Below are 12,482 nucleotides of genomic sequence, written 5' to 3'. Positions count from 1 at the left end.
GTTCAAACATGTGGTTTCACAAAGTCCAATTCTGCCACTATGCTGCTGTGCTAATTCCTACCAAATATCTACACCTGAGAAAATTAGAACAAAGCCCTTCCTGACTGAAAGCAGCCAGGAATAATTAGAAATTTGTAAAAAGGAAGTGGAATACAGGCAGTCCCCGGGTTACAAACGAGATCCGTTCCTAAGTCTGTCTTTAAGTCCAATTTGTAGGTAAGTCGGAACAGGTACATCACGCTGATTTTGATTGTCTAACCAAATTATCAATAGCCTTTTCATTTCAATAATTAAACCACTGCGTTGGTTAGTAATAATTGTAGCTTTTATCGGGGCAGGGCCTTTCACATGCTCCACTATTCTCACTTTATCCTTTAAAATTGTTCCGATCGTTGACCGACTGTAGCCTAACACTTTCCCCAATGACCGATGGCGTTTCACCTCTTTTCCATCGCTTTATTATTTCCACTTTATTTTCAATCACAATCATTTTCGTTTTCTTTGATGCATCACCAACACTTGCATCTGATTTACGCTTTGGAGGCATGGTTACAAGGGTGAATAAGAGAAAAATTTAAGCCAAATACGAAGTTACACACTCAACACAGTGTTAACGGCAACATGTTCCGACTTAAAATGGCGGACGGGATTCTCCTTCCTCGAGTCAACAAACTGCTGAAGCCGCGCAATGTTTTCATGAGCGTCACAAAGTAGTGCGTGCGTTCGTTATTACGAACCTTTGTATTTAACTCAAATTCTTAATATAATTGGCTTCATGGCAATCCGTTCGTAAGTACAAGTTGTCTGTAAGGCGGACATTCTTAACCCGGGGACCTACTGTATAACAAACTCCATCATATAAATATAGGCTTTAGACTGCTTGGTTGCCTGCACAAAGTGTTAGCAACAATAAGATTTGAGTTTTAAAACTGTTGTCTATAGTGTGGTTAGATCATAACAATTCACCTAGTTAACGAAGATAAGGAGCTAAACCTATTCTGCACATGTTTCTATATTACTAAACCCTTTTTTGTGCAATTTTCAATTTTGTTTGGGATTGAAAGAATAGAAAAGGGCAACAGGAGTGCGAGTATTTGGATTACAATCACAAATCAAAACTTTTGACAGTTCTAAGACTGGTTCTTTTAAAAAACTTTTCAGTCCGATGTAAAATAAAATTCGATGATTATTCAGTGGACAGGATTTCTATATCTGATAGCAAAAATGTAACCAATTCACAAATAATAGTTAACCTTTTAAAACAGAGCTTGGGGTGGTGGTGGTGGGGGGGGGTTATTGCTAAATAAATAGTGAGACTGTTAGTGACCATTTCAATGTTTCTTCTTTTCAGCATCTCAGTCCAAATTTGTAACTGAGTAACGTGCCTAGTGAGCACTTAAAAATGTCTGTAACTATGTACACTTCAATTCTTTGAAATAGTAACCGGCAGAGAAAGATGGACAGCTAACATAAACTGTAAGCAAATCCTAATGTCATTTGTACATGAGAATGAAATCTATATTTTATATTATCTTTGATCCACAACTCCTTAACAGAGAGTAGCTGGGCAAACAAGATCCACACAGGATAGCTGACTATTTTCAGCTATACATACAGTACTTGTATCTAGAAATATCCCAGAGGCTGGCAGACACATTGGTGAGCAGTTTACACAAGGTATATTATCCTTTAGTTCTTTCTTTCCAAAATTTCCCAGAGTATATCCATTTAGCTGGTCTAAAAAATTTATCTTGCAGCGCACAATTTTTTAAACGAACCACTGATCATTTTAAAAGCTGATAGTAATAAAACAAAATGACATTTAGTCTAATAACAACACAGGTGTCTGTTATTCTAAAACTACTTTGAAGAACAGTCTTGAAGTACAATGTAAATACCTCGGTGCTGACAAGTAGAACTTTCTGCCATTGGAAATGACAAATGATTTTGCTTTTATAATTTAATAGGTGCAATGAGCTGCAAGTACCTGAGGGAATCGTTACTGTACCTCTATTGCCAGAGTATGCAGAAAGTAATTTAAATTCAGCTCTGCAAATTAAACATTTAGAAACTGCAGTTTGATGAAGTTAGTATTTAAATGGATTGTATTGAATTAAAAAGTAAATTTGCTAATGGATACCGCACAAGGCCAACTCTGAACGTAGAAGGCAGTGTCTAATGGTTCATGAATCCACGCTCAAAATTCTGGTTTCCAATAGCTTGAAGAGGTGGTATCATATGATTTGTTTTGGAAAAATATCAAATCTGACAAGACTCCATACTGTTTCTTTGATGCTTTGTTCAAACTGACCCAGTGCATTTTCTGTCTTGCATGTCCTGAGGTCTCTTTTTAATGTTATGATTCAGTTTCATTTTGCATACTCTGCTACATGAATACATTGGACAACTTTCTAGAAAAGGTTTAATGTCATTTGCACACCATCTATACATATATTCCAGGAACAGGAGTATTCCTTTCCAATGGGCAAGCACATCTTAAAACTTTGGAAAAATGGTCTAGACAAGCCAAGGGAATAACTCTTTTCCTTTCTCTCCATGTACAATCAATAAACAAGGAAATTCCATGAAGCAAAGGACATATAGAATTGAACAAGTATCCCTGATAAGATCAGCTTCTGGTTAAGGTCAAGTCGTCTTCTTTGGCAAATCTATATTGACCCAATCAGAGATCCACGGTATATAGTAGTCACATGTGTGCAACAGCAGGCACGTCAACTAAACAAAAAAATCCACACCAACTTTCTTGTAATCTGGACAGAAGCAAGGCTACACAGAAGGACTGGAAGAGGCTGGCCCTTGCAAAGGGATTCCTTCTTACTGAGAGCAGACCTGAGGGTTTCCCACTCTCCAATCCTTGAGCAGCACCTTGGACCATAACATGTGTTACTTCACAGTATCTTTCAGAAGGTGTGTCCATTGTTCACACATAGGCAAGTACTCCACCACAGTGGTGACAAATTGCAATATTTTACACTTCCAACCCTAGGGCACTCAAGACCATGGAACAGTGAAGTTTATAATTCCATTCGATCAACCTGTGAGAGCAGTTTATTCAACAAATCCCTCCCTGAGTACAACTCCCAATTTTCTCTCCGCCAAATGTGTAATAACAGTAGTATTATTTTTATTTTCCTCTTTAAAGGAAGCATTTTTGTGTTCAAAGTCTAACAGTCTTGAGGCGACTGGACAATCAATGCCAGATCAGTTGCTCCTACAAGGGCCACCCAGTCTCCAACTCCCACAAGCTTCAATGCAGCAGCACAACTACCATCAGATGCCACCGACAGAGCTGCAAGGTAGGTCTCGCTCTTCTCCACAAAGTGAGAGGGCAGAAAATTAAATCAGAATGTCAACAGATCATTTCACGTAGCCACTTGCTGTTAGTTCAGAGTGGCCAGGACGCAAGGCTGAAGGTTGCTTAATGTCCTCCCTCTCAGACAGAAGATTTGTTGTTTAAAGAAATTTGGAGAGGTAGGAAAGGAAATAACAGTACATTGTTTCACCAAACAAAAGGCAAGCATACCAAATGCAGGTGCAGTCCTGTATACTGAAGACAGCATTTGAGAGCTATATGACAGACGGACGTTGGACTAAGCCGATCACATTCGCTTCTCGGGGTAAACAGTAGACAGGTGAGAAGGAGAGCGAGCCGACGGACTGGAAGACAGTCTGCGCATTACCACCTCATCGTAAGGCAGCACTGAGGTTCGCAGCAGGTGGCTGTACATTTGCTGTGAGTGGGAAGACAGCAGTTGTCGATGCTGCACAGAGCCTGGAACCATGACACGTGAAACAGGAAGGCCCGAGGATAATACTGGCACCACAACCGAATCAGACTTTCCATCCTCTTCAGTGTTTTTATTCAGATCAACCAACTGAAAATGGGCCCCAAATTTTTCCGCCACGTTCTGAAGGTCTGGGCAAGAGGTTCCATTCAGATAAGAGCCCGGGAGTGCCCCTTTCTTGTTATCCTCATCACCACTCGAGGACAAATCCTGATGACTGGACAGATCCGATCCTTGGCACTTCAGAGGCTTTTTATCTTGGCTGACTTTGGCCAAGCTGGACATCAGTGGCATCTTTCTCGGTGGCTCTTCGTCCTCTTTCCTTGGCTCTTCCAGGCGGGCTGGAGAAAAGCTTTGCTCAGCTGGTATCATGCTGCTGAAAGGGAACCGTCTCCTTTCAGTGTTGTTTGGACATTCATCTTGACAGCTCTTTGCTTGGTCCAAATTTAGGGACATTCCAGAAGGCACATGGAGATCACTCTTTGCCGGAGTTCTCCAAACACCATCCAGTGTAGTGGTCGCTTCCGATATAGCAGGAAATGAAGGCAATTTAGGTAGATCTGTCAAGTGTTTCCCTCCTGCCTCAGAGACAAAACTAGCTCTTTTGTCCTGAGGGCTCTCGTTATTGACTGCAGAATGCTCTGGCTTCTGGGTCTTCGGGTATTTTGGTAGACTTAAATCTGTGGGCATATCATCGGACGTAGCTCCAGAACCTAGGCTCACGGGCGATGAACTAAGTGACTCTACACCAGAGCTATGATCTGAGTGAGTAGAGTCTCTTCCCTGGTCAATCACCTCTGTGCAACTGGCATCTAGTCGCAGCTTCTTGATTGGTTGCTCGTTTTTCTTATGGCTTTCCCTGTTCTCACAAAGATTTTGCAGAGACTGAGGAATTGGATAAATAGAAGCATCCTTCTGTGATACACAGACTGTTGCATCCATGAATTCAGCAATTCTCTTTCCTGATGAACCCCTATTTGACTTGCTGAGGTTCAGTGGAGAGGACTGCTCCCTGTACTGTATAGAAGACTCACATTTTGATGGTAACTGCTTGTTAGACAAATTCTGAGGTAAAATCTCATACAGTTGCCCATTAGGATCATATATATAGCTGTAGTCCTTGGATTTGCTCAAATTCAAACCTTCTTCTACCAAAGCCAACTTCATCGGGTGACCCAGCGAAGCTCCACTGCCATTACCTACACGTAGACCCAACGGTCTCAAGTTCAGTTCATGCTCTGCTTTGGAACCTGCAAGGTGTTTGACTGTACTTGAGGGTGGCGTAGATGAATTTCCCTTCACTGGTCGTATTCCATTCAGTTGTTCGAAACCAAGTCTCTTTGCTGGCTGAGGGACACCTTTAGATTCTTTTTGCACAAGCCCTGCCACATGATGCACTCCAGGCTCGCGTAGAGATGTGGTGCAGACTTTGATCTTTTGACCATTTGATGGAATGCCCTGGGGCTGTTCTACCTTGAGGTGCCTGTGCAAAGTAGGTTTGGATAGATCCTTGGATGTGGCCAAACCAAGCCGGCTCTTGAGAACATCAAGAGGCGAAATGCCTTCAGGCAACTGGAAGTTCAATATTCCAGAGTGAAGATGCTGGAACATTGCAGACTGAAAGATGGGCTTACTGCCCTCTGTGCCCACGTACAGATTCTGTTTAACACTGGGGCCGCCAGACAAGTCCTGAGGGTGAAGGGGTGACTTCTGTTTTTTCCCCACATTTGGACACTCTCGATTTTCCTGGTTTCTTATTTTGTGTTCGTGTGTTCGAAATGTTTTAGCCTCCAGTTTCTCACTTGTGTTCTGTCCTGTGGGAGGGCAAGCCTTGCTTCCAGAACGCTCCTCTACATTCGACACAACATTGTCTTTGCTTTTACATTTTAGTGTTTGCACTTGTTTGTCTTGGGAGTTGTCCTGAGTACTTAAGTGTTGAGCGGTGATAGTCCTTTGTCTGTTCTCTTGGCATTTCTCACCTCGTGGTTGCTTATCCTGGAAGAAATGGAAAAAGTGAATCAGAATCAGGTTTTTTAATCATTGACAACACACTGGAGGAACTCAGCAGGTCGGGCAGCATCCGTGGAAACGAATAGTCAATGTTTCAGGCCAAGACCCTTCGCCAGGACTGAAGAGGGAGGAGGTTGGGGGCGGGGGGGGGGGGGGGGGAGGGTGGGAAGGAGAAGGCTGGTAGGTGCCAGGTGAAAAACTAGTAAGGGGAAAGATAAAGGGGTGAGGGAGGGGAAGCAGGGAGGGGATAGGCAGGAAAGGTGAAGAAGGAATAGGGGAAAACACAACGGGTAGTAGAAGGAGGCAGAACCATGAGGGAGGTGATAGGCAGCTGGGGAAGGGGGCAGAGTGACATAGGGATAGAGGAAGGGAGGGGGAGGGAATTACTGGAAGTTGGAGAATTCTATGTTCATACCATGTGGCTGGAGACTACCCAGACGGTATATGGTTCCGCCTCCTTCTACTACTCCTTGTGCTTTCCCCTATTCCTTCTTCACCTTTCCTGCCTATCCCCTCCCTGCATCCCCTCCCGCACCCCTTTATCTTTCCCCTTACTGGTTTTCCCTCTGGCACCTACCTGCCTTCTCCTTCCCACCCTCCCCCAACCTTCTTTATAGGGCCCTTGCCCCTTCCCTCTTCAGTCCTGGCGAAGGGTTCTGGCCCAAAACATTGACTGATTGTTTCCACGGATGCTGCCCGACCTGCTGAGTTTCTCCAGCGTGTTGCTTTGACCCCAGCATCTGCAGAGTATTTTGTGTTTGTTATCACTGACATACGTCATGAATTCATTTTGTGGTAGCAACACAGTACAAGATATTACTAAGTTACTGTAAGTTACAAAGAAAATAATGTAAAAGAACAGCGAGGTGGTGTTCCTGGACCAGTCACCCGCTCCAGTACTATAATACAAATCGTCTGCTTAAGCGTCAATTCTTACTACAGTATAGTTGCTGAACAGCAATAGATATCACAGAACCTCATTAGAAAGCTTTACAATTCAGATGCCCATCATTCTCAGCTGTAGATGTTACAGTGGATTTCAAAACTATTACAGTCAATTGTTCGATAGCTTTGAGTTTTTCAACTAAGATTAACGGGGATCGACAGATGTGGAGACATACAGCAAATACCGTATTTAAAAAAAAACATCTACAGCAAATATGTCACTAAACTGGTATTATGCTTAAGAAATGTGTGAAAATAGCATGCAAGAAAAATTTAGCATAAACTGGACCAAGGTCCACATAGTTTTTCCAGAATCTACACAAGTCCAGACTACAAGGCAGCACGAAATGAATCTCACCTCCTTCTCTAATATCTGAGTCGCATCTTGACCTTTCTTCACTTTCATGTCCAGGTCCCCATTTTTAGTTTGAACATCTTTCTCAGAGTCCTCAGACGTGCTCGTCGTGTGCTTGCGCGGCTTGGCTGGTGGCAGTGGTTTGTGCTCCTCCCCTTTGAGGTAGCGTTCGTACGGAAGGATGAGCCTGCAGGTAAACAGCACCGGCTCTCTATCACACTGCCAAGGATCAACTTCAGCCATTACTTACTCGCAACCCAGCTTTCCCCAGCTGCCATAGCACACAAGGTCACCCACGCTCAGAAAGAATCCGTGAGACTGAACTTAATTATAACCAAAGTCACTTCTTTTACATTGGAAACTCCCGCCAATATCTGACTTTATTATAAAGGTAAAATGTTTGAACATCTTGACTAAACTAGCTAGCACATGATTAACAAGGCATTCAACTTTCTTTTAAATAGCTTTGCCTATCTACAATGTTCAAAAGGAAGAGATGTTTAATAAAAGTATACAGAGCAGTATATAAACACACACACACACTTTTTTAAAAAACAACCAGCTAGAATCTAATGTGAACATAGGGTTAGAAGTTCTCTCAGTGCTAATCGAGAGGGATTTTATTGGGTGTGAGTTTGATTCAATCTATTTAGGATTTTGGTATTGTGGAATAGCTCTTCCCTACAAAAATAACTGGCTTCATCTCCTGTTGACCTGTACTCAAAAGCCAAACTAATGCAAAATTAGAAGAACAGGATTTGTACTGCAGAATGTCATTTCATCTTGAATTCTACAGAAGAGAACAGTGAATTTTTTTTGTATTATGTTCCCACAGGAAAAGAGGGAAGAATTCAGTCACTAATGAAACAGAATGACTGAAAATGCTTTTCATCAACCACACATCACCCCCTTAGATTCAGAAACATGAAGACTGGATTTTGTCTGTTGCTGAAGGAGTTACAGGCTTTAGTGATGTTTAAGAGTTCCAGGAGAGGAGGCTGCCAATGAGGTGCAATGTACCCTACCTCTCGTAGTGTCTCCTGGTACAAGTGGCAGCACTAGTGCTCCCTGGGTTACCACCCAGCTCATCATAAATGTGTTTCCACAACCTGCGAGCTGTTACCTGCAACAGCAAATTGAAACTTTTCATAGAAGTTACAGGAAATGCTGGATAGCACAACACTGAAAGTTAAATTTAATGTTATTTGTTATTTTAAACAATTTTTTCACAAAAGATCAAAGTGTTCAAACTACGAATCAACAGCACCCTGGTACATATGACTAAGTTTGTCAGGAAACCAGTGTTATTTTTATATGTAATTAGGTCATGGAGCTACTACGCATGACAATAATAACTGTTCCTATAGTTAGTGGCTACTTATTGAGGGAAGAGGGTCCAGAGGGCGGCTTTTTTGAGTTCACCTGCAAAAAACAGATTTTTTTCATTTTGTTGTCTCTCTTCCCCCCCCCCCCCCTTTTCAAGGTGGATGGGGTTCTGTTGGGAGTCTGTGATCTACAGCTGCAAACTGTGGTCCTGCTCCTAGGGCTCACTGACCATCTGTTTTTCGATGTGCCAAGGACATAGCCTGGAAGACATGAGCACCTCTGGGCCAAGGTCCTGCAGCCCTGTGGATAGGCCGATTCCATGCTGGTGTCACTGACTGTTGCGCCGTGGGAGAAATTAAACATCGCAAACAGCAGATTGGCTGTTGGAGGCCTCTGTACTCAGGGAATCACTCTTTGGCGGGGAGAGTTTGCTGCCACTTCTTGAGTTGGAGAACTCAAAATAAAAGTGACTTTAACACTGACTGCAGACTTCAACACTGTAATCAGTGAATTCTTTTGTTTTGGTCTCCTCTCTCCATGCGGGAAGGATGTTACCTCTCTGTCCCTTTATTAGGGAGTAAGAGAGTCTGTGGTATGTCAAATTGTCGGGTGGACAATTAGTTATTGTGCTGCAGATCATGGTCTCTCTTTTGGGGCTTTGTTATTGCTTGCTTGGTGGGCGCATTCTGCTGGAATAATTGGGGGCAGGGGAGTGAGTGAGTGTGCGTGCACAGGCTTTGGGGTTCTAATATTTTACTGTCATTCATTCTTTGGGGTACTCTTGTTTTCCTGGATGTCTATGAAGAGTTAGAATTTCAGGTTGTTTACTGTATACATTCTCCGATATTAAATGGAACCACCAAAAGACAAAGGCTGATTGTTTACTTTGGTGACTCCAAAGAACATGCAGAAATGGCAAACTGAACAAAGACGACACTAGGAATGTAATTCAAGTCAAGAGACAGTACGCGGGCGGGAGGGGTGGGGTGGGAAGAGAAAGAGAATATGACACAGCTTATTCTGAGATTTATCTTTATCGCACACTACAGTACACACCCGTCACAGAAGATGCATTCCTAAAAAAACTTTTCACATGACTCTCCATAACATGAACTCTTGACAAAATTCATAGCAACCATGTCATTACCTCTTCCCTCTCCTCTGCACATAAATTCTGCAAAAAATGCATTTTTTTTCCTGCATCTCAAATTTTCTTTGGCAGTAATTTGTGAATCACAATATTTCAAAAATGGTTCAAGACCAATTACGTATGCGTATGTTAATAGTTCAATAGAAACAAAGAGAAAACTTACCGCATCATATCCTCCCAGGCGCTGTGTTACAGTGAACATTACAAACAGATCAACTGCAGAAAAGGGAAACAAAGCAAGTTACAGTGGAGGAGCATCAGCTTGAGGAAAAAAAAATCCTCAGAGAATACAAGACAGAATCCTTCATCTGGAAGCCTATTTGGTGCCCATGAGTGTGTATGCCAAGTCAAAAGACAAAGAATGGTAAACTTGGTACATTCCTCACTTTAAACATTCATTATCAAGAATCACTTCCTTTAAGAGGTATTAAAACTACTGCACAATCACACTCAGTGTACATGCAAGATAATAATTGCAAACAATTCCCTGGAAATGGTTTAGCAGGGTTAAATGGGTATCTGCACAGCAAATAGAGTGTGCTAGAACTACAGAGCTGTAGGAAAGAGGCTGAGGGCCAAGTGCTGTGATGAGGCAAGGGACAGCTCAGGAACACAATCGTACCCAGTGCGTTGGGTGGTATTTATTTTTTTTTTGCTCAGCATAACAAAACTTTCAATTTCCAGATACACTTATATTTACATTTCTTCCCCTCACAGATAATCAGGTATCAGAACACTTCCATCAAAATATAGACATCACCACAACATCCTATACAAAAGCCCTTACTAGTATAGCAGACAGGTTTACATCTATATACTGCAGAAAAGGTTGCCATGTTTTATGAAAACTATTTATTTTTGAATGTACCATACATGTCAAAAAGTCCAAAGGAACGTATTCCACGATTAATTTATGTCAACCAAGAAGTCCAGGGGCTTTACCAGCTATCCAACAAAGTAAAGTGTTCTTCCTCACACAAAAAGTCAGGATGTTAAAAAGTTTTTTCTGATGTGCATTAATAATACGACTGCTGGGTAAGCCAAAGAGAAAAGACACTGGGTCCAGTTCAAGCTCCATCTTCAGAATCTTTTCCATTTCAACCAAAATATCACTCCAGTATGCCTGAAGTTTGGGAGAAGTCCAAAAACAGTGGGTGAAGGTTCCAGTATTTACTTTACATTTAAGAACGCATTGGAGAAACCCCCGTCTTAAATTTCGAGAGACGATCTAGAGTCAGATGAGCTCTATGCAGAATTTTGAGTTGCAATGCTTTAGTTCTATTACAAATGGAAATCTTCTTTGCATTATCACAGATGTCTTCCCATATTTCAGCTGTAATTGCTACTCCCAGCTCTTCCTCCCAGACCCTTCCCAGCTGCTCAGCCTCTCCACAAGAACATTCCCTCAGAATGCTGTAAGTAGTACTAATAGAGACTTCACTCTTAGAATGAAACACTCTCTTTTCTATGTCGGAACTATAGAAATCAGTTAACAATGTTTTTTCTGTACATAATCTCTTATCTGAAAGAAATGAAAAAGATCCTTGTTGGGTATGTTAAACTTCTGTACTATTTGACTAAAAGTCATCATCGTTCCTTCATCAAACAAATCTCCTAGATGGAAAATACCCCTAGAAATCCAAAGTTTAAATCCAGAATCCATTATACCAGGCTGAAAATCTGGACTGCCGGTTATTGGAGTGAAGGGTGATACTTTCGTTGCGTTGTCCTCAATTTGTCGCACCGCCCTCCAAGCCCTTACTGTATTAATTGTTATTGGATTGAGACATTATTCCTTAACTAATTTCACCTTATTGAGGAAAAGCAAATTAATTTCACCTTATTGAGGAAAAGCAAATTAATAAGAGGGCATTTTGCTTGTAAAGCTTCAATGTCTAGCCAAACTGAGGAGGGGTCCCTGCAAACCCAATCAACGACATAAGATAAAAAGGAACTTAATTGATATTTTTTAATGTCTGGTAAATCCAGACCCCCTAGGCAACTGGGAAGCAGTAACTTAGACATTTTAATACAGGGAACACACACAAAATGCTGGTGGAACGCAGCAGGCCAGACAGCATCCATAGGAAGAAACACAGTCGACATTTCCGGCCAAGACCATTCGTCAGGACCAACTGAAAGAAGAGATAGTAAGAGATTTGAAAGTGGGAGGGGGAGGGGGAGATCTGAAATGATAGGAGAAGACAGGAGGGGGAAGGATGGAGCTAAGAGCTGGAAAGTTGATTGGCAAATGGGATACCAAGCTGGAGAAGGGGGAGGATCATGGGACGGAAGGCCTAGGTAGAAAGAAAGGGGAAGGGGAGCGCCAGAAGACGATGGAGAGCAGGCAAGGAGTTATTGTGAGAGGGAGAGAGAGAGAAAAAAGCAGCCTTCTATATATCGGTGAGACCTGATGCAGACTGGGAGACCGTTTCGCTGAACCTACGCTCTGTCCGCCAGAGAAAGCAGGATCTCCCAGTGGCCACACATTTTAATTCCACGTCCCATTCCCATTCTGATATGTCTATCCATGGCCTCCTCTACTGTCAAGATGAAGCCACACTCAGGTTGGAGGAACAACACGTTATATTCCGTCTGGGTAGCCTCCAACCTAATGGCATGAACACTGATTTCTCTAACTTCCGTTAACGCCCCTCCTCCCGTTCTTACCCCATTCCTTATGTATTTATTATTTTTTTCCTTTTTTTCCCTCTCTCTCTGTCCCTCTCACAATAACTCCCTGCCTGCTCTCCATCTTCCTCTGGCGCTCCCTTCTCCCTTTCTTTCTCCCTGGGCCTCCCGCCCCATGATCCTCTCCCTTCTCCAGCCTTGTATCCCTTTTGCCAATCAACTGTCCAGCTCTTAGCTTCATCCCTCCCCCTCCTGTCTT

The 12,482-nt window shown here is 42.4% G+C and overlaps 1 protein-coding gene across 2 annotated transcripts in view; it reads right to left on the bottom strand.

Moving 5' to 3' along the window:
• Positions 1–2,408: 2,408 nt before the first annotated feature.
• Positions 2,409–12,482, bottom strand: part of LOC140200388 (uncharacterized) — a 107,624-nt gene continuing 97,550 nt past the window's right edge. For both annotated transcript variants that reach the window (XM_072263649.1, XM_072263650.1), the window contains 4 exons: positions 9,756–9,808; positions 8,142–8,239; positions 7,120–7,303; positions 2,409–5,801 (listed from right to left, as the gene is read on the bottom strand). In XM_072263649.1, the coding sequence (XP_072119750.1) occupies positions 3,621–5,801; positions 7,120–7,303; positions 8,142–8,239; positions 9,756–9,808 (2,516 nt within the window). In that variant the 3' untranslated portion in view covers positions 2,409–3,620. The remainder of the gene's footprint in view (positions 5,802–7,119; positions 7,304–8,141; positions 8,240–9,755; positions 9,809–12,482) is intronic.

Source organism: Mobula birostris, chromosome 7, assembly GCF_030028105.1.
Source record: "Mobula birostris isolate sMobBir1 chromosome 7, sMobBir1.hap1, whole genome shotgun sequence".
Classification (NCBI taxonomy): Eukaryota; Metazoa; Chordata; class Chondrichthyes; order Myliobatiformes; family Myliobatidae; genus Mobula; species Mobula birostris.
The sequence above is the reverse complement of the archived record's forward strand: the minus strand, read 5'-3'. Positions and strand labels throughout refer to the sequence as shown.